Here is a 24,696-nt window from a genome sequence, read left to right on the forward strand (position 1 = left end):
AGCTGAGTTGAGTGGCTGGCTGTGCACTGAGGGGCTCAGAGCCTTGGGTGAGAATGGACAGCCGCTGCTTGGCCAGGGGCTGCGGGGAAGGTTCTTCTGCAAATGAATTCGTGGGTTGAGATGTGCGTGAGGCTCACGGCAGAGGGCTCAGTCCCTGGGGCTGATCTGTATCAGTTTCCCTCTTTCCTCCTCTGTCCCTCCTCCTCTTCCCTCTACCCCTCCCTGTGCATCTCTACATCTATATGTTACAGCAGAATGTGCTACATGCTTGAAGAAATATATTGTAAATATATACATCTACAGGGTCTGGCCAAGTGACGCCTGCTTGAGTGTGGTTGGTAGGGTAATAGTATGGGTGTCACAATTTACAGTTTTCATTTGAGCATTTCATCTGAATGTCATATGGTGTGCTTGAGTGTGATACTGTTATAGTACAGAATTATATGCCTATGATTTTGTAATAAAAAGGGGTGTTATTTGTGCTGGACCCTGTCCATGTATATAGAGGTGGGCAAGAGTAGGTTCACTGTTGTTTGTGTGAAAAATAATACAGTAAGTAATACATAATAATACAAGAATAAACTCTGTGTCTCACATACTTACAGTTATAAGTATGACCACCCCTGCATGTTGATAAACCTGTAGGTGTGTGTGTGTGTTCCGTGTCCGGTGACGACTTCAGTACAGTCAGGTTGGTAGCTGTCGCCTTAGGGAACTGTGCTGACGCCTGACAGAAGATTCTGAAAGAAGATGAAGATGTCGATGACATCACATCTAACTACGGAGAATGAAGTTTTCAGTGATCGGCATGAAATAAGTTTTGTTTCTGAAAAGAGGCACCAGGACGATGCTCTCTGCAAGAAGGGGTGGCAAAGAAAGGGCTGCAGCCAAACTTGGCCTTCAGGCCTGTCTCTCTGAGTAGCATAGTGCTTGGAAACACGCGAGGCAGGGCATGGACTCCCCAGTACGCCAGAGCCGCCCCCTGTCCTGACTGTCTTATGTCGTCCACCTGAGCAGATCCTGTGGAAACTAGGATCTGGAGACCATGGTGGAGGGAAGGATCCTGGACCTGGGAGCCTGCACGTGCTCCCATCCAACCTCCTTCCCCATCCAGGGCGATTTCATCGTCATAAAACTGGAGCTCACTGCCCACACCAGGGTTCAGTGATTCTAGTCTGTTTGGTCAGAGAGAAACATGTTCCTGAAATGGTTACAAACCCACATCAGCACATTCAAACCAAAGAAAGGATATGTTAAGAGGTCTTGGCAGAAAATGTCCATCAAATGAATGTATGAAATAGCAGCCACCAGTGAGGGTCCGGCCCTGGTGATGATGTCGAGATGGTGAGATCTCGTGGTTCCCACCGGGAGAATCTGTTCATCTCCTCTGAGAGGGGCCTGCGAGTTGTGACCGGTGAAGTCCAAGGGCGGGTCTTCTCCTGGGGGTCACAAGCCTGTGATGTGTTGCAGGTCCCTCTGGGCTGCCTGGCCTGAACGGCTTGCATGGTTTAAAGGGTCAGAAAGGAACCAAAGGCGCTTCAGGTAAGAGGAACCCACTGTGAGAGACTTACCCGCGATCACTGCATCTCTGGTAGGTATTTCCTCATGTCCCGTGATTTGGATTATGAAACGAAGAAACTGGCTTTGTTCAGAGGCCCAGCATTGGAACTCGTGGTGGTGCCGAGGGTGCCTTATATAAAGAGGACACATGAGAACACCCAATGTGAGATGAAATGGTTGGTTAACAGTGCCTTTTGTTGATGCTGCTTTAGGGTTATCGCTCTACTAAAAATACCCCACATAGTTGCTTAGGTGGAGCTAGATTTCAAAATGTTAACATGAAGAACAAATAAATAGTTGGGATTTTTACTTGTTGGGTTAAGTGTAGTAATGCCAAGTATATTACCACGTGGGTCTAATTAGTACTTTCAGCATCTCTCAAATAACCTGCTGTGAAAACAAATTACCTTAAAAAATTGCTGTTCTTTTTTGAGATAACAAATAGATACTTATCGACAATTATGTTTTAGCTTGTTTTGGTATTTTAATAGAAATGAAAAAGCCCTTGGACTTCACCGGTCACAAAAATTTCATATTTTAAATGAAATTTTGTTGCATTGCTTTTTCAGAAAACTAGCTCAGCATCAGAAAAGGTGGCTGGAATCGACCACAGAGAGTTGAGGGACCGTGGGAGGAGGGCTGAACCTGTGCGTTGCGGATTTGGGCATCTTTATATAGTATGGAGGGTCTAGAAGTAAAATGCAGGCCACTTAGGAGTCATTTAGTGGCTGTTCTAAACAGTCTGATAAAATGTGTGTCCTCTCCAAGAAACCAGTGATGCTCTCTGTCTTTTCAGTGTGAAACTTGACGATAATTCTATTTACATGTCAGTTTCCACCTTCAATTTTAAAGCGATTTATTCATAATTGCGCATGGTCAGATCTTACTTGTTTTCGCTCTTTCCATTGTAGAGGCTGGAGGATTGGTATTGGCACCAAGTTGTTGTTGTTTTTAATGTGGAAAATAATTACAAAGTAAATCAAGCCTATGGTGACCAGTGTGATGGGTCTTAAGGAAGTAACTGGTGACCCAGCCACTGGGTCACCATTGAAGCTGGGTTGGTCTCAGCAGAGCCAGCTGCTTCCAGATCAGCCCCCTATGACAGGGACAACGAGGAGAAGACACAGTGATAATGCTGTTTTCCACATTAAGGTTTGCATGAAATGGGCCCACCTGGTCCCATGGGAATGCCTGGGCTGAAAGGGGAGACAGGAGACCCCGGGCATCCAGGAATTTCTCCTCCAGGCCTTTTTGGAGAAAAAGGCCCCCCAGGCCCTCCAGGTAAGAAGCAGAGTGTGGTACCTCTCTCTGTCAGTAATGCAGTCAAAGCCTTCCCATTGGAATGAGGCTCACATGTGAACATGTCTATCCTCAGGGAGACCTGGACCACCTGGGCCTGCAGGTGCCCCAGGAAGAGCTCCCACGGGTGACATTCCTGACCCGGGTCCACCTGGAAATCAAGGACCTCCTGGCCCTGATGGTCCACAAGGTATGGGACTCTCCTGGCAAAGGTTGGTGGTGCCCTTTCCAGAGGCCACCAGCTCTGTAGGGAGGTAGGCCCAGGGAACAGCAGAGGAGAAGCACGTTAGCAGCCCCATTATTTGGGCAGTTTGAAAGGTGGGGGTGCGGGCAGTGGTGGGCTGGGCAGGAGCACACGCAGGAGCAGAGCTCAGGGCCCCCCCTCTTCCATTTCCTCCCCATCAGACCACCTCTCTCTGGGTACAGACTCTGACTCAGGGTAAGCATTTCCCATCACTGGCTCGGGGCTGAGCGTGAGGGGTCAGCATGGCTGGCAGGAAGGAATCTCATCCTACATCTCCAGCAGATGGGTCTCCAGCACCTTCCCCATAAACCTCTGCCGCTGGCGCAATGACAGGACCCGGGCTTGGCATAAACCGAGCACACTTCCTGTGTGGTTAACAGCACGTTGTGCTCCTCGCATCGCTTCTCAGGGGCAAAGTCTAGCAAGGCAGTGGTAACCCAACAGGGTTGGCCCAGAACTGGGCGGGGAACTCGGGGAAAGGTATGGCTCAGCTGGTGTTTTGCTACGTGCAGAGTCATCTTCCTCCTTACCCACAGGGAGACACAAACCTGCTGTCTCTAAATGCTTACCGTTTTAGTAAAGGTGGGGGTTACAGTGTTACATAATTCTATTGTACTGCAAAAAAAGCGCTTCAAACAGCACAGTTTTAGCGGAATAAAATCTGAGCTCTATGTTCATAGGTAGACACTTGTTTTCAAATAGGGCTGTGTTTAATTGGGTGAACATTTCTTTCACATCTGCCAAATTTTCTTAAAAGCCTGTCACCCATTTATTCTTCTGTCTGTCTATCTGTCTGTCTATCTATCTATCTATGTATCTATCTATCTATCATCTTTCTATCATATTGAAACAGTGGAGCAGCAATGCAGACAAAAACCATGATGTAATACTTCCAAAAGGAACGGCTCTTTAGGGAGGGAGGGCTTTTCTGGGTTCGTCCTGTCTGACAGCCACTAACTGGCCACTCACACCATTTCTCAGGCTCCGTGGGACCTGCTCCGTTTCACTCCTGACACTATCGATTCCCTTATTCTTCTAATTCCCTTGCTTGCACACCCTTAAATTACTTTCCTTAAGAAGCTCTCAGTACACACATCTGTCTTGGACTGAAAGAATCTTTTTGCTTCCTCCCTGTGGTCAGGACCACCCGGGCCTCCGGGGCTCCCTGGGATCGTGGACCTTGTGCCAGGGGAACCGGGTGACTGTGGCCTGCCGGGGCCCCCAGGCCCCCCGGGCCCAGCAGGCCCTCCGGGACACAAAGGCTACCCAGGATGTGACGGCAAAGACGGCCGGAAAGGTATGAGTGCCAGTTGTCCCTTAAGTCATACAAGAAGACCTGTTACCTTGTCCGTAAGGGTCTGGGGTACTGGACCACCGTGAGCTAATTCTTATTTTCTGTGGAATCAGTGGCAACATTTTTCCAATGTTCTACTTTCCCAAGGAGCCCTCAAGTTTGGGGAACTGTTGGACAAGTAAGACAAAAATACAAGTTCATCTTCAGCCCCTTAAAAAAAAATATACTTGGTAATCTCCTAGACCAAAATGAACAGTAGAACTATAGGTAAGTTACCTGTGTAATTAAAAGATGAAGGAGCCACATTTTAAAAAGTAAAACAGAAGAATGAAATTAACATTTAGACCTTTTTCATTGAACATAATATATTCAAATGCTATTTTAACATGTAATCAATATAAATGATCAATGGGGCAATCAGGGCTGGTTGTGCCAAATCAGACACTCCTTCTTGCCGCCTTGGAAGCCTGGTGTGCTTTACACTTACAGCACAGCCGGGTGTGCACTTGCTGATTTCAGGTGTTCAGTGACACACGTGGGCAGTGGCTGCTGTGCTGGGCAGTTCAGTCGCAGACGGCTGAGTTTGCTCTTTTATAGTCATGAGTGAGTCTCCATGAAGGCTAAAATGTTTAATTGATTTTTTACCTAGCGGCTAATATTTGGAGACACTTTAGTCACCAGGACTTCACAGAATTACTAGGCTTATCGAACACTTTCTGTTGTCGTTGGAAAGGTATCAAGAATGGTTATCCACTTTAAATTCCTTATGTCATAAATAAGGAAAATGTACAGCAGAGAAGCAAATATTGAAGCTTGCAGCAGCCCAGTAACCACTACCCTGCCTGAGGTTGCGAACCAAAGGTGAACTAAGGCAGAAGGTCTGGGCGGAGGGGCGGGGAGCAGCACCTCCAGGCTGCCGTGCCCACGACGCAGGTGGCAGCCCGGAACAACCCGGGCAGCAGCAGCACACAACACCCCTCCTTCCCGTTGTTAGCCAGGAAGTCAGTGCTAGAGAACGCGGCTTGTGTCTGCAGGTATGTGGGCTTCCAGTCAGGGAGCCCCAGACCTGAGCAGGCATGCTAGCCCTCTAGTCGCCAAGAGCAAGGCAGAGGGGGCTGGCTGTACAACCGTGGTCACCCCCAACTAAGACACGCCTCCTCCCCAGCCGTCCCTCCAGACAATGAGCACTCCCCACACTGAGCTGAAATAAACATCACGACTGGGGATCACGAGCATGTGTATGAATAACAGTGACCTGTGAAAGGATATGCAGAGCCTTGGAAGTACTGGCGGAACATCTGATCCCGCTGCTAACCTCCCACCCCAGGAGGCTGAAGGGCCAGAGAGTGCTGAACAGTGAGAAGGATAAGGGAGTGTCCTTGGTTTACCTTTTTAGATTCTCGCAGTGAGAAATAGTTGATCTATTTTCACGAACACGTATGAGGCACCTACGGGAATATAGTAGTGAGCAAACTTAAGCAGAGTCGCTACCCTCATTAAGTGCAGGGTTTCATGGGAGGGGGGCTGATAGTCACACTAAAATGCCCATCAACATAAACCGAGATCGGGGTCCTGATGAAAGGGACACCTTCTGTGAGAGCTTCTCAGAAAGCAGGTGGACTTGGGCTGGGATTCCAGGAGGGCTTCCCGGAGGAGGTGAGCTTGATGGGCTCTCTGCAGAATGAGCAGGCCTTTGCGGACGGGGCAGAAGAGACCATGTGCTAGGCACTGATGGGCTGGTGAGGCGGAAACGGACTGAGAAAGAGAGTGGCCAGGACTCAGGTCTGGGAGTGTATCTCCCAAGAGAGCACAGCATCTCCCCTAATGTTACCTCCCCCCATGCCCTTTGCCTGCCTCCAGAGCAAGTTCAGGACTGCAGGGCTAGGCATGCTGAGTAAGTTTTGTCTTGATCACGGAACCATCCTCCTGAGTCCCTGTGGCAGACTCCGGTGTTTCCTTCAGACAAAGGCAGTTCTCAGCTCTGCCTTTGAAAAAGTGAGAGACTCCTCTCGACCCTGAGGCCAGCCTTGCCCTGCATTTTCTTGGCGAGCGCTTCCAAATCCAGTGCCTCCAACTGTCCTCACCCCGGTATCCCTCCATTCTGCTGCCCTTGTTTCTCGTTTGTTCCTTTCAGGACCGATGGGATTCCCGGGGCCGCCGGGGCCACACGGACGTCCTGGGGCACCTGGAGACAAGGGTTTACCTGGCCCTCCAGGCAGACAAGGGCCCCCTGGGCCGCCAGGTGAGTTTCTCATGCTGAGGCATCTCCACCTGGCAGCCCAGCAGGGCACTTGGGGCAGATGCTTAACTCTGACAGTCATTTTCCAGAAAGTAATTCTTCTGAAGTCACCACACCTTTTCTAATGTGTTCAGTTCTTTTCATGTGAAGGTTATTTTACTACAGACTGCACTACAAAGTCTCGTGTTTGGTGAATGATCATTTATTATTTTTTAAAAGATTTTATTCATTTATTTTTAGAGAGAGAAGGGAGGGAGAAAGAGAGAGAGAGAGGAACATAAATGTGCGGTTGCTGGGGGCTGTGGCCTGCAACCCAGGCACGTGCCCTGACTGGGAATCGAACCTGCGACACTTTGGTTCGCAGCCCGTGCTCAATCCACTGAGCTATGCCAGCTGGGGATGATTATTTATTATTTAAAAATGCAGGTTTGAACATCAGGAGTCGATTTTACATATAGTGCTTCAGAGATGAGTAAGTCTGTATTCCCTCACACAAGAGGCAGAGACTGATTTGATTATTGATAGGTGAGGATTGTATATTCAGTTCCTATCCTGGAATTCCCAATGGTTTTGTGAGGCATTTTATTTAATGTTTTCTGGAAAGTACAGTAATTCCTATGAAGCCTAAAGGCTATTTAATTTAAACCTCATAGACAACACATTTTCACCGTAACATCAAAATAAGCCGAGGAATAGTTGAAAGGGCACACAGGCATGTGTATTTGAGATCGGCAGAAGCGATATCCTTCGAGATCCTGAGTCAATATCATGGCGATGTGATGTCAGTTCAGAATATTTTCCAGTCTCCCGACTTAGCTCTCTAGTGCAAAGAATAAATAAATTGCGCTGCTCTGTGGTGGGTTGTGGTGCAACACGGCAAAGAGTTTATACTTTGATTCATATCATGGTTCCGTTCTTTGCCTAACCTATAAACTTTGGCAAATTAATATGGAATTTCCAGAAGACTTTACATGGATAGAATTTATGCATCCATGAGGCTTGGGTATGTTTGCCTTAAAAAGTCAGCTCGAATGTTACATTGCACGGGAGAGTTTCACTTCAGGTTTTTCTGGACATGGAATCTCTCTGTTAATAAACCATAGCTGTTCCTGCCAGGAACGTCATGTAGACTTTTTATGTCAGTAAGATGCTGTTGTAGGCGCTGTCCTCAAATTACGATTTACATTTTCAATCCATTTCATGTGTGTCCTCACTCACAATTTTTTTTAATTTTTTAAAAAATTATTTTATTGTTCAATTACAGTTGTTTTTTCTTCCTACCCCTCCTCCACCCCCTCCAAACCCACCTACCTCCGCTCATTCACAATTTAAAATCTCTCTCCACCGTATGGAAATCGTCACGTGTCCTGGTTTTGCTTCGGATCTCTCCAGGTTCCAGAGGTAAGCGTTCCTACGACGCGAATAATTTCCTCTCGATCTGGTTTTCAGTCATTTCTATGCTTCCCCTTTTCACTGCATGTGTGAGTTAAACTTTATTACATTTTTTTGCGCAGGGGGTCCTGTCGTTATATTTGGTGTTTGTGCCGTTGCTTCCCCGTTACCGATATAGTAACTCCTTATTACACTGTCCTGATGCTGAGCCTCATTGCAGGTTGTCAAGGCACTGTGGCTGCTCCGCTCACATAGTTTCAATTCAGGCGCCGTGCGTGAGTGCTTTCTCTGCCGAGCGCCGCCGTACACCCCAGTGTAAGCTTCTTCTGTAAATGCTGCAACATAAAGGCATAGGACAGCCCTAAATTAAGTGCCATCAACAACGTGAAAAGATGGGTCCTCAATACCCAGCAAGGGGCTGCAGCGGAAGTCCGTCTTCAGGGAGGAAATTTCCGTGTGTGTGAAAATGAAAATGCCATTATTCTTTTCAACTGAGTGTTTGTTTAATCCTCCATGCTGCAAAAGCAGCATATTATTTTGTGTCTTGGCATTTTCAAAGCGAACAAAAAAAGTTTCTTAAAAGAAGAGAAGAAAAGCTGCGAATGCTTGTATTTCTTCTTTTCCCACATCTGTTATTAGCCCAAATGTAAGTGGCCCTGAATACAGATGCCCTGTGTTATTATAGTAGATGCTTTGGTCCCTTTCTTTCAGCTACTGGTTTATTAAAAAGTAATGAAAAGCAAAATCATGATTTTAAAAAATCCTGCTATTTTAAATGTTGATGTTTTAAAATGACAGTCATTTATTGAATGAGGTTTCACTTCAGTCTTCTGCCGTCTGTCTGTGACTACATGTATCACCTCATTTGAGGGTGATAGATCTGAACCCTAGATCTGAAGTGCCAGACAAATGCCCACCCCTTCCCTCACCTGCTTCCTCCACTCCTTCCCCACTGGTGGACAACGTCCACAGTTCATGAAGTGACTCAGGGAGAACAGGAAAGTCATTGCATGTCTCCCAAGTTGCCTAGACTGGGAGAGCCAAGTTTCACATTAAGCTGTCCGTACAACAGAAATATGTCCAACTTTGTGTTGCTGTGGTTTCATACAATACTTCACAAGAGGCTAAATTCCCAAGTCCTCACAGGGTTCAAGTGCAATCTGCACAAGCATATTAACCATGGTGTAGACTAAAACGTTGCGTCTGTGGCCACATTTTCTTGAATTTTCTTGCTGCTTTATCATGTTGTTTTTCAAATAAGTTTGCACATTTGTATGACTTTTAAGAAAACCATAACTTATGAGTGGTATCCTTTAAGATAGGTTGCATTTCTTAGCATTTATCGCACAGATGTGAAGAGTTCTTCATGCAACATGGTGTGGCAGTTAGACCACCAGTTTGGAGCCAGAACACCTTGGATTCCAATCTAGCCTCTGCCACCTGTTAGCTTAGATGCGTCACTCGTTTACCTGAGCCTGAGTTTCTTTCCTGTGACGTTCTAGCACCAGCAGCGCAGACTCACAGGCTGGCCAGGAGCGTTTAACTGTAAAGCCCTGCACGCGGGGCCTGCTGCGCCTGTGCGATAAAGCATTCCATACCTGTTGCTGTTACCATTATTGGGTAGAGTTACTACTTCTTCTTCCTTGCGGATGGCTTGCAGGGTGACTGAATGAAGCTTTAGAAAGAATGCCTTAAAGACGTGAATGTCACCAAGGAGAAAAACATTTCAAACCTTTAGAGCAGTCATTCACAAAATGAGATCCCCAGATGGGTGCCATCAGCTTCACTGGGAAGGTATTAGAGGCACAGAAGTTGGGGTGGCCCAGGCTCGCTGGATCCATCCTCTGGTCTGTAAGGAAGTGGCCCGATGATTCTGATGTGCTGACGTCAGAACGGCAGCTTCCCCCAGTGCTTCTCAGTCCTGGCCGGCGCAGGAGTTCTCTGGGGAGAAATTACTGATGCCTGGCCCCACCCAGAAACTCCTGCTTAATACATCTAGATGGGCCCCAGCACCCATGGTTTTGCAAAGCCCCCCAGCTGGGTGCTGCCAGGCCATCTTTTATCCCAGTTCAACCAGTATTTCTGGGCCTGGACACAGGAATCCGTATTTTTTGTAACTGCCTTGGATGATTCCAACATGCGCTCAACGTTAAAAGGCATCCTTGAGTGCCTCTCCCCACCCTGAGAGGCTCTCTTTGAGTAACAAGCACTATGGACCTCCCCCTCGCCACGCTGGCTGCCAAGTAGAGCAGTGAATTAGAGACACATTACGCTGAGAGTTAAGAGCTCACTAGTGCCTCGTGCAACACCACCTGTGGCTAGCTCTCCAGGAAAACGTGGCCCACAGATCAGAAACCCTGTGGAGGTCACCAAGTTATTGCTGACTCGACCAGCCTTCACTATTTCATGTTCCTCTTTTGCTTTCTCTGAGCTCCCATGCACTTACTCAGTTACTCGTTCAGTCAGTCATTTATTCAACCAAATGCTTTCTGGAAGTTTTTCATGCACCGAAGGGAATAAAGTCCCACCCCCTTCCTGGACCTTAGGTGGGTCCAACACTCTCGACAACACGTGAGTGTCGTGTCCGGAGCCCGTCTAACCTGCGGTGGCAGAAAGAGCTTGTTGGTGAGCACTCGGATCCATCACACCAGTGGTGATTCCAATTTCAGGTGAACCGGGGCCGCCTGCAGATCTGGATGCCTGCCCCCGCATCCCGGGGCTCCCTGGGGTGCCAGGCCCAAGAGGACCAGAAGGAGCCATGGGGCTCCCTGGAATGAGAGGCCCTCCAGGAGCAGGTACGAGCTGGACGCCGATTGCTCATACGCATTTGCGTCATATGCATGTCGCTGAAGTGAAAATCTCAGCAGGGTTTTTTTGGAGGGGGCGGGGGGTGGGGGAGCCTAAGCGACTAGTGAGGATGAATGAAAATTTTCTCCTGAAGGTTTAATGATGCAGTAATTGGATGGACACGTCCTTTTCATTTTTTATGTGGAGATTCTACTTAAATCTTTTATACTTGGGCGGGTCTTGGACATGAGGTTTTGAAACCTTTTAGCACAACGGAGTAGATGCTTTATTCAGTCATTAACAGCTGTCGACTTGATTTGGAATGAAAGACAACGGAATCGGGGCTCCCTGGAGCAGACATCGCCTAGGAGAAGGGAGGAGGGGGTGAATCCTTGGTGCGGGGAGAGAGGGGGGTCCAGGGAAGGTCACTCTAAATTACAGCAATAACTGCATTGTTCCTCTAATTGATTTGAGGATGGCTCAGTCCTTGTCAGGGTGGCAGGATCCTTATTTGAATATTCAAACGAAACCATTCCTTTAAAAGGTGTCCTCCAAATCATTTCATTTGTGTCCTTGTATGTCCGCTGCATTGGGAAATTCACAAAGCAATGAGGGAGTCCCGGGCTGGTCATCTGGCAGTTACTGATCATCTTCTCAGGCCAACTGACGGCGCCCCTGATTCTAAGGCACCAGCGTGCCAATTACCCTAAGAGGCCCCAGGCCATTCCCTCTCCCATTTTCCCCTCCGACCCAGCAGCTGTGGTAATAATAGCTCCTGTTGGTTTAGGAACACAGCAATTGGAAGTAGGAATTTCGCACTGCCTGCTTTGCCCGTGTTTCCCCCAGCCCACGCAGGGCGATGTCCCCCCGGATGGAGTGGGAGCGGTCCGTGGGTGGTGTCCACAACAGCTCTGGAGCCTTCCTCCAAGTACAGGGGCTGTCGTGGGCGCTTGCTGCACGCGCCTGTGTTTGCTCGCGCAGTTAACTGGGTGTCCACTCTAGCAGCGTTCTGCTACAGCCGCCGAGCCCTGGGAACCGGCTTACCACCTCTCGCTTCGGCTCTCAGTGCGTGGCCCAGGCCCTCAGTCAGGCAGGACAACTCATCAGTCAACCTGACTTTCAAACCAAGCTGCCTGGTGGTATTGAGAGCTGGGCCCCCCTACCCCCCACTTCCCCCTTATTAAAAAAAATAACTTTGAAGCAGAAGAGGTAAGCCTGCAATGGGGTTCTGCAAATTCAGTTCAGTGAACACTTCCAGATTCCCTCTCTTCGCCACAGACTACGAACCAGGTGCGGGCAGTTCCAGAGAGGGAGGTATGTTTTTCTCCCCTCCAGGGTCTCCGACCTCATGGCAGATATGGCCGGCAGGACACAGGGATGCTAAACAATGGGAGATGACAATCTGTGCTCTAAAGGAGTTTCGAGCAAAGGGCATTCGGAGAATGAGACTAGGAGCAATGCGTCCCTGTGTGGAGGACTTACTGGATGGCCGCTGAGACCCCAGCCAGAGCTGGCGTTTGGGCAGAGCCTTTAGGGAAAGACTGGGCTTAGAGGGACCGGGATTGTCCGACAGCTGGGGGCAGCGCAGCCTAATCACCCGGTAACGAAGAGCCAGCTCCATCCTCGCTGCCCCAAGTATGGTCATCACACCCCAGACCTGCTGAGTTAGAATCTGCGTGTTAACGAGACCCCCAGAATATCGCACATACCGCACGTTCAAGGTTGAGGAACCCTAACTAGATTACATGAATGCCATCGAGCCAGCTGAGAGTGACGCCTTCCCCCGTGACTGAGCCCTAGCTGCAGGTTCAAGTCACTGGAGGGGCTGGAAAAAATGCTGGTGCCCGGGCCTCACCACAGACCAACACGATGCAGAGGGAAGCAGAGCCGGCGTGCCAGTGTTTTAGGGAATCTTTCCAAACAGCTGTAGCTGGCAGCCAAGGTCGAGATCCACCGCTTCACCCTGACATCAGTTGAGACCAGAGAGGGGGTTGGGTTCGCCCATCGTGGTGGTTTTAGAGAATAACCAAAGAAAGCAACTGAGAATGGTCAGTTGGGCAAATTCTGTCCACTTTAGCTTCATGGTTATCTTGGGCACATGTGAGATTGTCTTTTCACGGTGAACTTCTGAGAGAGGGCCGACAGTCTCTGTGGGCTCTGGTGTGATCACCTGTCATGTCTAATTCCCCCTGGAGGGGCTCATCCAGCTGCAGGTGGACACAGACGGGCCTGCTCTGGCTTCCCGTGCCCTTTCCTTATTGATGTCACAGACCCTGCCTGTGGGCGGCGGGAGTACCTTGAGGCTGAAGTTGTGCCATGGGGTGGGACTGTTGTGCTAAAAAGGTGCCCAGCCGTCCTTCCTGGGAAGCGCATCTCACAGCGGGGGCTGCCCTGCTCTGGGGCCCACTTCCCGGGAGCCCCTCTGTGCCCACCTGGGCCCCACTCACCTGCCGAGCTTTCTCTGGGCCCTTCCTCTCTGACATGTGCCTCCTGCCTCCTGCTGTAAAGGACCCCTCTTTTCCTTGGTCCCTCTTCCTGTCTCCTCCTGCTGGCCACCCTGAAGACAGTTCCTGCTGTGCTATCCAGTTGCTCAACACTGACTAGTCTACTCTGAGGGTCTGAAGTGGCCCGGCCCTGACTGCCTTGGGCCACCCCTAGGTGTGAGGGGTGGGGTAGACCACCCCCATGGTGGGCTGTGAAGGATCAGCCGCCACTAGGAAGTCCCACCTCCCCTTAAAATGATGTCGTTTGCTTCCTCCTGTTTTCCTCGCACAACCTTTCTCCTCGCTAAGCTGATGAGGCCGAGCACGTGAGCACCTGCCGCAGCTCAGATCCACAGGAAAACACGCTTCTGGCTCTTTCCCGCCCCAGGAAGCGTGGCGATAGCCACACTAAGCATCCCTTGTGCCTGTTAAGAGGCCCCCACCACGGAAAGTCTGCCGCTTTTCTCTTCACATGTCTCTTTGATCTGCGATTTCTTCTTCCCGGGAGCCCTCCAAGGCTGAGGATCCCAGTGATGAACCCAAAGGCGGTTTCCGTTTGGGTTTGAACGTCCCTGCCTAGTGGCTGTACCCGGCACCCACGTCCTGCTCAGGCGTGTTGTCTTCGAGTCCACAGGTGGCCCTCTCAGCGGGGCCATCCGTCCAACACCGGAGGGCTCGTCGGTGTAGTTTTGTTCTTTAAAACACGTTGCAGGTAGAGAACAAGTCCAGGTAGTGGAAAGCTCTGAGCACATGACTCTGCTTCGCAGAAACCTATCGACCTGCCTCTGGAAACGTCACCTGCCCCAGCATTCCTTCGTCCTCCCTTCAGGGAGCAAAGCCTACACTGTGACCTCAGGGAGCGAACTCTTCTCCCAGATTGAGAGAGCTCTCAGCCCATGTCACGGGTGCTGGGGCAGCTCCTGCTGTCTCTTCCGTGATGAGCCGGCCACTGGCTTGTGAGCCCGCCGTGGGCAGCCCTTTCCAGAAACGCACAGTGGCCACTGTTGGGATCATCTCGTTGGGTGGGAGAGAGAAAAGAATGCTCTGAGCTCCCTGTGGGGGCCCGGTGTTCCTTCTAAAATATCAGACAGGCTCTTTGAGGCCGGTGGAAGGAGACAAGCCCGCTCATGTCCAGGGCGCCATCCGGGGAGAGGGGGTTCTGCCCAGGTACTGGGGGGGGGGGGTGGGGGTGGGCATCTCCCACCCAGATGGGGAGAAGGAAAGGCCTCCTCTCTTGCCCGCTGATGTTAGCTGTGCACAGAACACCGTCCAGGCACCACCTGACAGTCCCAGAGAATCCGTCTGTGATTCAGGAGTGAGAAAGTGTGGCGAGAGCTACCGCAAGGCCAGGAATGCCTGGAACGCCATTCTGAATGTAGATCGCCAGCAAAGGGTGTGGAGCGCGGGGACCGGCTGGTCGTGGGGTGGGAAGGAGGTTTGTGGGGGGCACTTTGGGGCAGGTGCTGTTAGAGCACATTTTAAAAGCAGGGAGGTTCAGCGGGGCGTGCATTTCAGATGGCTGCGAGAGGGCAGTCAAGTGACATACCTACCTGGTCGCTGGAGTGTGGCAATCCCCTGCTCTCAACCCTCAGGTGACTCCTAGTCCCTTGAAGGTCAAGGCCAAGGGTGGAAAAGAGTGACAGCTACTTAAGTGAGCTCTCCTTGACCTGATCAGGTTGGTTTAGGCTCCTTTGTGGCGTGGAAGGAGGGAGGGGGAAAGAGAAAGGGAGGAAAAGGAGAAGGGACAATAATGACTAGAGACTGGGAGCCATGAGAGGGTTAGAGAGTCAGGTAATCAGGGCTGTGGCCACAAACCCCTTCACAGGCAAGGACCAAATCCGCCACTCTGCCCAAAGGAGTCTGTGGCAATGAACGGACGCCTTGGCCAAAAGTAAGCAAATGCTTAAAGAACCCCTCAGGTCGCAGTGTGACTGCCACCACCTCCGCCAGCTTATGTCCCCCGAGGCTCCCAGCGCACTTGGGCTCCCAGCCTGGTCACGGAGCAGGGGCTGGCAGCTGATGCAGCAGCCTCCCTGCTGGGCCTGCCTGCCTGGGCGCGTTCCCTGTCGGCCTGCGACTGGCTCCGTCTTTCCGGGCCTCAGTCTCCCCACCGGTAGCCTGGCACATGAGAACACCCAGTCACCCGGCTGCTGCTGAGAAGACTGGCTTAGATCATCTGACGTAAAGGGATTGCCTTGGGACTTAGCACCTTATAAATACTAAAAACAGGGAAAAAAATATTCAAAACATTGCTGCTCTTGCTCCAAATTTCACTTGACCCTTAACTGAATCCTATTAAATTTCATTCACTCAGGCTTCTAAAAATCATTATTAAGGATAACATTGAATGATAAAAGCCATACATGTTCAATGGTAAAAAAAAAATGTCAGATATACGAGAACAGGAAGACCATGCGAAAACCTCCCCACACCTCCCTGGTCTGGCTTCAAATTCTGGCTCTGCCCAGTATTGGCTCATTGGCCGTACTTAGCAAGTTTCTGGGCCTCCCGGAGCCTCAGGTGCCCCAATGCCAAGTGGAGACAGTGGGATCCCAGCGTGATGTGGCTCATAGCTGGAGAGGGAAGTGAGCCGGGAAGCTCAGGTGGAACGTGGTATACATGCAGTGAGCGCTACCGGCCAGCAGGGGTCGTCACCATTGCCATCTCGGACTTTTTGCAGGGTGCAAAGGAGAGCCCGGGCCTGATGGCAGGAGGGGCAAGGATGGCATCCCAGGGCCTCCCGGGCCTCCGGGACACAAAGGTGACATGGGAGAAGCCGGCTTCCCGGGAGCACCAGGTAAAGAGTTTCAGTTTCTCGCCTTTTCTCTGACAAGCAGATCTGTGTACAAGATCCCCGGCCTCCCAAGCAGCTTTCCAAGCTGATCCTGTTCAAAGCATTTGCCTTAGATACCAGCGCCCCAGGTGCTAGGGAGATGGAAACAAGAACAAAGCAGGACGCATCCCCCGTGTTCTTCTAACTGATACTCACCCGCCATAAAAACACGTCAGGGTGCTGTGTCCGGTCCAGTATTTCCCCAAACCGCTGTACGTTATCATACACGGCTCAGCCACTGCAGCTGTTCACCCCCCCACCGTAAGCCTGGCGTGTGCTGTGTGGCCACGGTTGAGGAGCGGGGCCGGAGATCTTGGGGATGGTGCAGGGGGTCTCACCCTGTACAACTGGCCGATCTACTTGGCCTCTGGTTTTCTGAATTCACTCCATCTCACTGTGCAGCCATCAGTAAAATCTATGTGGCATGCAAGGCCCTTACTTAAGAAAAACGTTTGGGAGTGGGCATTGTGTGGGGGGAGATAAGACCCTTCGGAATAGAAATGTGACACGTAATGCACCAGGACAGGTGCTAGGCACCCGGGACCTAAAGACCCCGGGACACAGTCTCGTGTCCGCAGACCGTCTGGCAATGCCAGGGGAGTCACGAGAAGGCGTGAGGAGGGCTGGGCGGGGTCAGCGACCACAAGGAACCCAGTCTGAAGCCGCAGCTCAGCGTCCGCCTGTGTTTGCCATGTAGAAACGCGGGGCCTGTGTTCCCTACGCTCTGCTTTCCAAGTCCAAGACCTCAACCTGTGAAATCCCGACGGGTCCAACAAAACCCAGGAGCGGGCCTGATTCGGCGCACAAGCCGCCACGTTGTGACCGCCAGCGTGCAGTGTAGACAGGGAGAGAGACGGCTGGTCTTCCAGAAACAAGTCAGAAAAACCCCACAAAACTTCTGGTTTTAAAGTCACACTCCACCTTTTGCTCTGGGCAATCAGAAATCACCCTAGGCTTCTTTGATAGGTCAGTCCCCGAGGGGGGCGGGCACAAGAGACAGGCTGGCTCCCACTCTGTAGACCTGATTACCTCCTTCCCAGCAATGTGGATTCTAGAACTAGGCCTCCCCACCCCCCACCCCCCCGCTCTTTTCTTTTTTTTAACCCTTACCCCAGGATGGATTTATTGATTTTAGAGAGTGAGAGATAGAGAGAGGGAGAAACATCGAAGTGAGAGTGAGACACTGATCGGTTGCCTCCCATACATGTCCCAGCTGGGGATCGAACCTGCAACCTGACCAGGAACCAAACCTGCATCTTTTTGTCATGCAAGATGATGCTTCAACCAACTCAGCCACCAGGCCAGGGCCACATCCCCCACTTTTAAAAGAAGAGACTGAACAGGGATCCCCAACCCTCATTCTTCTGAGAAGGGGGCTGACAATTGAATAGACAGGAACCATGAGATGGGTCTGTGGGTGTGAGAAAGACCAATTTTTGGTTTCAAATCCAGGCAAAAGTTTATTTGGAAAATCACAGGTGGACGAAGAGCACAGTGGAGGAAATGAGCCAGCTGGAACGTGTGGGCTCAGGAAGCAAGTTTCAGGGGCAAAGGAAGGGCCGTTGGGGCTTAGGAGAGAGAAAGCAAAGAGACTTGGCTAAAGGAAGAAGGTGTGGACGGCTGGCTTGCACCTGTGAGAGAGGGCGGGGCAGCGTGGAGAAAAGGGGAGCAGAGGAGAGAGAACCAGAAAGACCCATGACTCTGAGTATCACCTTTCCAGCTAGGCAGGCACCCGGTCCGGTCGGAGCTGGCTGGGACATGGCACCTGGGATGGGCCATTCCTGTTCCAGTTCTCGCTCCTCAGCCCTCACCATTTCTCACGTGTCTCACACTCTCCCTTTTTATTATGTTTACCGTGTGTCATTTCTTCAGTGGAACATGAGCTCTAGGGGGGCAGGGAGTTTAGTCTGTTTCGATTTTAGGCGAATACCGCCCAGCCCCCTGGATGCTGCCCGAGGTAAATAAGCACGTGCCGCGTGAGCTGTGTGCGTGGCTTGCGGCTGTGTGGGGGGGCGTTCTGCAGTGGGCCAGGCCTGCTTTCTCCGGTTCCCTGGGTGCTTTGCAAGGCCCCAGGACAAGGGTGGTCAGAAATGTGTGTGAGCCTGAACCCCCTAAGCGGCCTTCATTTTTTTTTCTTTATTCCTCCAGGCCCTCCAGGGCCCACTGGGGATCCTGGGCCCAAGGGGTTCAGCCCTGGCTACCTCAGCAGCTTCCTCCTGGTCCTCCACAGTCAGACAGATGGAGAACCCACCTGCCCCGTGGGCATGCCCAGGCTCTGGACGGGCTACAGCCTGCTGTACCTGGAAGGGCAGGAGAGGGCTCACAATCAAGACCTTGGTACGTAGAGAACCCATGATTGCCCACATCCATTGCCTACGCGTGACTCTGTTGGGTTAATTTCGAGTATTCATGAACCTCTTTGATGATCACTCGTCTTCTCTGGGCCTCTTTTTCCTTTCTACACTGTGCTGATTCTCAGAGATGTCTGTTAAATCCCTGATCCTGTGAGGTGCCGAGGGTCTCCTTCTGGCTCCCGTTATTATTATCTGGCTATTTCCCAGTTCTAAAAAAAAAATAGTGGTCAGTACATGAGACGTTAAGTCTGATACAAAATGCAATCTTTACTTGCAAATGGAAATTGTTTCTGTGTAAAGGGTGTCACTGTCAGCGCCCTGAAGACGATACGGTGTGGCGTTCACCGCCCCGACCTCCCGCCCCACTGCAGTTTGTGTTTCAGTGACAGAACTTGACTTTGAGAGCCCTCCTTGGTGCTGCTTGTCAGGTTCCAATAGATCGGTGAGGCTGATCCCAAGCTGAGTTGAAGCACCCGGGTGCTGGCAAACTCTCTGCCTTGCCCAGGTGATGAAGGTCGGGTGGCGGGCACAGGAGGGAGATGCCGCTGGGGATGGAGGACTGTGGGGTGTGTTTGGTCACCGCTCTCACTGGGCCACGAGCCCTCCTCACCCGGCTGTTAGTAAGACGGTCCCAGGGTACAGGCCTACAGGCGGCAGCTACTGACTTGTCCTTCTCCACCCCTTCCCCGGGTTCTCCAAGGCCTGTCCCGCCAGAGGGAGGAGCCTGGGGAAAGGGAGTGGCATGTCACACCTGACTGTGTCTGCTTCTCTCCTTTCTGTTCTGCCGAAGTACCAGTGGTCTCGCTTCTCTGCCCTGATCCATCCAGCCCGAGCGCACGCGCAGAGCTCTGCAGGGCCCCGGGATAAAACCCGAACCCCTTGGGATAGACAAAGCCCGCGTCCTCGGTCTGATGGAACTCTGGACAGCCCTGGGGCAGACGCACAGACCTCCTCTCCCACCTTCCCCCACTGAACGTCTCTGAGTCCTTCGAGCTCCGCACTCCCTTATCGTGTCGGATACCCTTACCCTCTTGACTCTGCATCCCCTTTGGATACTTTTCACCAAGTCCCGCCCATTTTTTGTACTTCCGGTCCTAGCCCCGTCAATCACTTCTTCTGGTTACCTTTCCCGTAAGTCCCCGGGCCCTGCACGTGTGGTCCACAGGGCCGGTCAGGCTGCATTTTCACTGCTGGTTTGCTCCTCCGGCTTCTGCTGCAGGCTGGGCTGGGAGCTTTGGGAAGACAAGGCGGTGCGCTCTGTACCTGGCTGAGTGCTTGGCTCACCTGTGATGAGTGGGTGAGGGAATGCGGGACCCGGGGAGTGGCAGACATGGTCAGGCCCAACCCTCGCTTTCACCACCACCGACGAAGACTTTGGCCAGGCCCCGCCCCCCCCCCCCCCCCACCATGCCAGACTGTGTGTCTGCAAATGGTGTAGGCAGGAAGGTCACTGGACACCCCTGGACCGTCCGCTCACACACCACGTGGTGTCCTCTTCCTCCCCGAGGTCTGGCCGGGTCCTGCCTGCCCGTGTTCAGCACGCTGCCCTTCGCCTACTGCAACATCCACCAGGTGTGCCACTACGCCCGCAGAAACGACCGGTCCTACTGGCTGGCCAGCGCCGCGCCTCTGCCCATGAGGCCGGTGTCGGAGGAGGACATCCGCCCGTACATCAGCCGCTGCGCCGTGTGCGAGGCCCCGGCTCAGGCGGTGGCGCTGCACAGCCAGAACCAGTCCATCCCCCCGTGTCCGCGGGCCTGGCGCAGCCTCTGGATCGGGTACTCCTTCCTGATGGTGAGTCCCCCCCTGCCCTCCCCGCCACGGTGCCGGCTGGGTCTGGGGCCGCCTGCTTGCGTCTGAGCCCTCACTCTCTCTTGTCGTCCCGGCAGCACACGGGGGCTGGGGACCAAGGAGGAGGGCAGGCGCTCACGTCGCCTGGCAGCTGCCTGGAGGACTTCAGAGCCGCCCCGTTCCTGGAATGCCAAGGCCGGCAGGGGACGTGCCACTTTTTCGCAAATAAGTACAGCTTCTGGCTGACGGTGGTGCAACCACACTTGCAGTTTGCTGAGGCACCGTCGCCCGACACCTTGAAGGACGGCCAGGCCCAGCGGCAGAAAATCAGCAGGTGCCAGGTCTGCGTGAAGGTGAGCTAGAGAACCCGGGACTCGCGGGATGCCAGGAGGACCTTCCTGGCGGGGACCCGGTCGTCCCAGGCTGTGCCGGGAGCTTCAATGGTGCTCATTTCGGGCCCCCGTGGTGGGGGTCCGTGCTGCCGCCCCATGGCGATGCCCACAGTACTGTACTTCCCTGCTCCGTGCTGGACAGACGAAGCAAATGCTGCGTGTGTGGATGTGGTTGCCCTCACCGACCTGGATGCGACCCAGACACCCTTATTCTACGGAGGAGGGGCAGAAGGGTTGGCTTTCTTTATACGTATAGAAAAGCTAAGTCACAGGAAGGCAAATAGATGGCAGATTACAAATTACATTTACTGAAAACCCCATTCATTGGTTAATAGCCCCTCAAACCATGGAAGTCAATTACCCTGTGATACAGGGGGGCTTCCGGATGGATTTTACGGGGGGGAAAAAAAATAAATAGGCCAACAAATGAAACTGGAATGTAGAGATTTCCAACATTTCAAAATGATTTCCTCTGTCATCTACTTTTTCATGCACTTTAAATAATTGTAAAACCATGACCCCAGGAGATTTAAAAAACAAAAAACCCACATGGCCGGCATTAACCGTTCATTTCAAAGCAGAGTGAACCGTTGTGGCAGAGAGGACCCCAGTTGCTGGGTCCAGGGATGCGGCATTAGCATAAATACATTACAGATGCACGCACCACATTATGTCCTCCGCGGCGCTGTTCGGAGAACAGAGAAATGCCTGCTCGGGCAACCCCTTTTGAAAAGTAGCAATTATGGAAAAAATATATTCAGTATAAGGGATTAAGAGCCTAAAGGCTATTAATGAATATGAAGACAGTGATTCACAAAAACTGACTTCCCATGGCCGTGAACTTCCAGACAGACGGCATTTCCCCAGTCGGGGTCCGGCCTGTCCCTGGTGCGTGCGTGCGTGCTAATGGGCCCCCAGCCACATGGGGCTCCCCCAGGCGGCACGTGGCTCGCACAAAGCGTCTCGCTCTCCCCGGCGGCCCCCCGTGGAGCTGGCTCGCAGCCCGCGGTGGACCCTCCGCCTCCTCTGCATAATAGCCGCTCACACGGGGCAGTGACAGGGCCATCATTATGCATGTGGGGGAAAATGAAGGGCTGACTTAATTAAACTTAGGTAAGAAGATTCACTGGAAGTCACGGTCACCCTACCAGAAAGGCACGGCACTATCTTTAAATGAAACAAAGACGACCTGCCATTTGAATTTTATATTCCTGTCATCGAGTTGCACAGGAGCCTCCTGTTTCTCCAGTTTTAAAAACATCCCTTTATTTTCTATCAGTATTATATACCAGGGAAGCCGTGTGACATTTGGTATTAGTATTTTCCATAAAGGTTTAGAAGTTATGTCAATTTATAATGAGTCGTTTTCTGAAGAGCAAAGGATATGGTTTCCGTCTCGCTGTGGTTTCAGTGGTCTGACCCTAAATATCCAAAGGCTGGTTGGAAAGGATTTTTAGGAGACTTGCCTTTCTCATTAAAAAAAAAAATGTCACTTTAGAGAAAATGAAAGACATTTCTCATGAGAGAGTGACACATTGTGGTGCTTAGTTTCAGTGTGCTAACAAATAATCGAGAGAGGTTAAACTCAGTTAAAAGCTCGTTTATGAGGAATGTTAGCCATGCCAAACACCGACCGGGAACGTGCCCTTCTGGGCAGGACACACTTCCAGTGGGTCTTGTCAGGGGTGTCCCTGGTGACAGTGCATTTTTAAGAACACTTTCCGGTAAGAAGAAAAAGGTACACTTTCAGATGAGACGCTTTCTTGATGTGCCTAGTTCATACGACCCGCTTACTGATTCTTTTAAACTGTGCTATGTTATGTCCCATATTTTTGAGCGCCTGAGGTTTAAGCTCTTGCTGTTTCTACCAGTGATGCTCGCATCACACCCCCAGAGGTTGAACCGCCAGCCAATGCCTTATCCTCAAAGACTGATTGAGTTGAGGGAGAGGAGCATCCGGGAATTCCTCCAGGGGACTTGGAGCTGCCCACCCACGCTCTCCCGTCCCTCCACGGCTCCTGCCGGGTCTCGTCACACTTCCTCCTCTCTCCGGCTGGACCCGAAGCCCCTCCCTGCCCGCACCTGCCAGGGCAGGGCCGGCCCCACTCCCCTCTGTGTGCCCAGTACCCACACGGAGCTGAGCGCATAGCGACACGGTTCTTTTTTCACTGGCAACTCAGTGGGCACCGTGAGGCATTAGAGGTTTTGCTTTGCACATGGGCTTCTCCTTGGCGGAACGGTGACCGGCGTGAACCATTTCTTATTTCCAAGTATTTGAATGTGACGACCTGTGGGCATAGCCGTGATCTCTTCTTACAACCATTCACAGGACACCAATTGATAAACTGGAACCATCACCCCCCTCCTGGAGAAGAGCTATTTTTGCAGAAACTGACATTTCACAGATGAGAGCTGAGAGTTTGGGCTGAGGGAAGACTTCTCATTGACATGGGACATGACTTGACCCGGGCTGAATGCTGCCCTCCCTCGTGGTGTGAGCGTTTCCTAGCCCAAGATCTCCTCTGAAAACGGGGTGTCCGTGTTCCCGGTGCTAAGAAAACCGTCGGCGGGACGGTGCCCGACGACTGGATCTCACCAAAGATGTTACTTTGAGCCTCTCAGACATGACAATGAAACAAATCATTCTGTGCGTTCCAGGAAAGCACATCTGGTTTGTGCTTCCATGAGCTCACCAGACTAATTGGATAATTGTTACTTTTATTTGGTACGGCTTTAAGGAGAGTGGGAAAATGTGGGCCTTCGAACTGGTTGAACCCAGGTTTGAATCTGGCCCAGGCACGCTCTGCTGGTACCGTGGGTGAGTTCCACCAGTTCCCTGGGCCCCACTTTCCTCATGTATAAAGTGGGGTGTCACACCTACTCTCGCACTGGAAGTGAAGTTCGATTGCATGCCTGATACACAGCAATCACTGTGTGCTGATTACGGTCACCTGTTCCATTGAAAACCAACCACTTCATATGAAAAATGTTTGTTTCTTTTTTTTTACATAGAATTATGCTTCTCACAGGCATATAAATTACTAATTAGAATTATTTAAACGTGGTCAATTCTTAATGTCTGAAAGGGCTATTTTATATCAATTGTTAAAATGACTATACCACACACACGAAAAAGTCACAGTTCTTACAGGGACATTACCAGGAAGTTCTGCAGGGAACAAAACAGCTGACATTAAAAACCAGTACTCTGCAACTGTCATTGTTATTATCTGCCAGAGATTCTGCATAATGCATTTGAAACCACCAAGGCTGGCTGCCACAGTCGTGCAAAATGCTTGAATTTTATGGTGCTTAAATATTTAACGATTCATAGGAAAAATGTGAAACGGGTCCAATACATTGCATCCCTTTCTCTAACCTATGGTTGTAAAGTTAAAGACTTTTAACATGTACCATTTGCAAGGTGCCTGGTCTGCTATTGACACTTAAGTCTTCATTGTATTACAACTTATAATATCACTGATTATATATATATATAAAGTTCTGTGATGACCTCCCAAAACAGCTGTGATGTATCTGGTGCGTTTATTTTCTTTCAAGCCAAAGGGCCTCCTCGAAGCTGGCTTAGTGGGGAGAACAGGAGGGTTCACGTGGCGGAAGTGTGTGCCATCGATGTGAAGGGTGTGGGGGCCTAGAACTTGACCCCCTTTGCTCGGGAGAGGATGGGATTCCCAGGCTGCAGGAAGCACCCAGTGATAGGGTGGGGGGATGCGCAGGCAACCAGGCCCCAGGGCCTGGGGTCTGCGTCAACCCCTGTTGCCTTGGTTGCCCCATTAGTTGAAGGAGAATGAGACTGCTTGCTTCACAGCGTTGTTCTGAGGATTTCGAGGGAAAGAGACGACTACAAAGAGGTTGAAGTGTAACGCACTCCTGCTGGTAAGTGTAGCAACTGGAAGTTAGGGGTTAGGTGGTGATTCCAGTCCCCTGTAGCTGAGCAAAGAGACAGGTATAGGGCAGACACGCAATAACTGTTTCACGGAGCTACTCTTTTTCATTAGGGGGGAGGG

At 51.3% G+C, this 24,696-nt stretch overlaps 1 protein-coding gene across 4 annotated transcripts in view; it reads left to right on the top strand.

Annotated features, from left to right (window-relative positions):
- Positions 1 to 24,696, top strand: part of LOC123828626 (collagen alpha-4(IV) chain-like) — a 123,110-nt gene that overhangs the window by 89,764 nt on the left and 8,650 nt on the right. Inside the window, exons 38-49 of one of the 4 annotated variants that reach the window (XM_045853721.1) lie at positions 1,471 to 1,542; positions 2,713 to 2,841; positions 2,936 to 3,049; positions 4,245 to 4,400; positions 6,532 to 6,639; positions 8,029 to 8,037; positions 10,698 to 10,823; positions 15,979 to 16,095; positions 18,280 to 18,468; positions 19,993 to 20,279; positions 20,375 to 20,629; positions 22,540 to 24,193. In XM_045853721.1, the coding sequence (XP_045709677.1) occupies positions 1,471 to 1,542; positions 2,713 to 2,841; positions 2,936 to 3,049; positions 4,245 to 4,400; positions 6,532 to 6,639; positions 8,029 to 8,037; positions 10,698 to 10,823; positions 15,979 to 16,095; positions 18,280 to 18,468; positions 19,993 to 20,279; positions 20,375 to 20,629; positions 22,540 to 22,542 (1,565 nt within the window). In that variant the 3' untranslated portion in view covers positions 22,543 to 24,193. Of the gene's footprint in view, positions 1 to 1,470; positions 1,543 to 2,712; positions 2,842 to 2,935; positions 3,050 to 4,244; positions 4,401 to 6,531; positions 6,640 to 8,028; positions 8,038 to 10,697; positions 10,824 to 15,978; positions 16,096 to 18,279; positions 18,469 to 19,992; positions 20,280 to 20,374; positions 24,194 to 24,696 lie in introns of those variants that run through there. The other 3 variants (XM_045853712.1, XM_045853711.1, XM_045853715.1) reach the window with 3 other exon arrangements.

Source organism: Phyllostomus hastatus, unplaced genomic scaffold (assembly GCF_019186645.2).
Source record: "Phyllostomus hastatus isolate PE091 unplaced genomic scaffold, TTU_PhHast_1.1 phas_contig_137, whole genome shotgun sequence".
Taxonomy (NCBI): domain Eukaryota; kingdom Metazoa; phylum Chordata; class Mammalia; order Chiroptera; family Phyllostomidae; genus Phyllostomus; species Phyllostomus hastatus.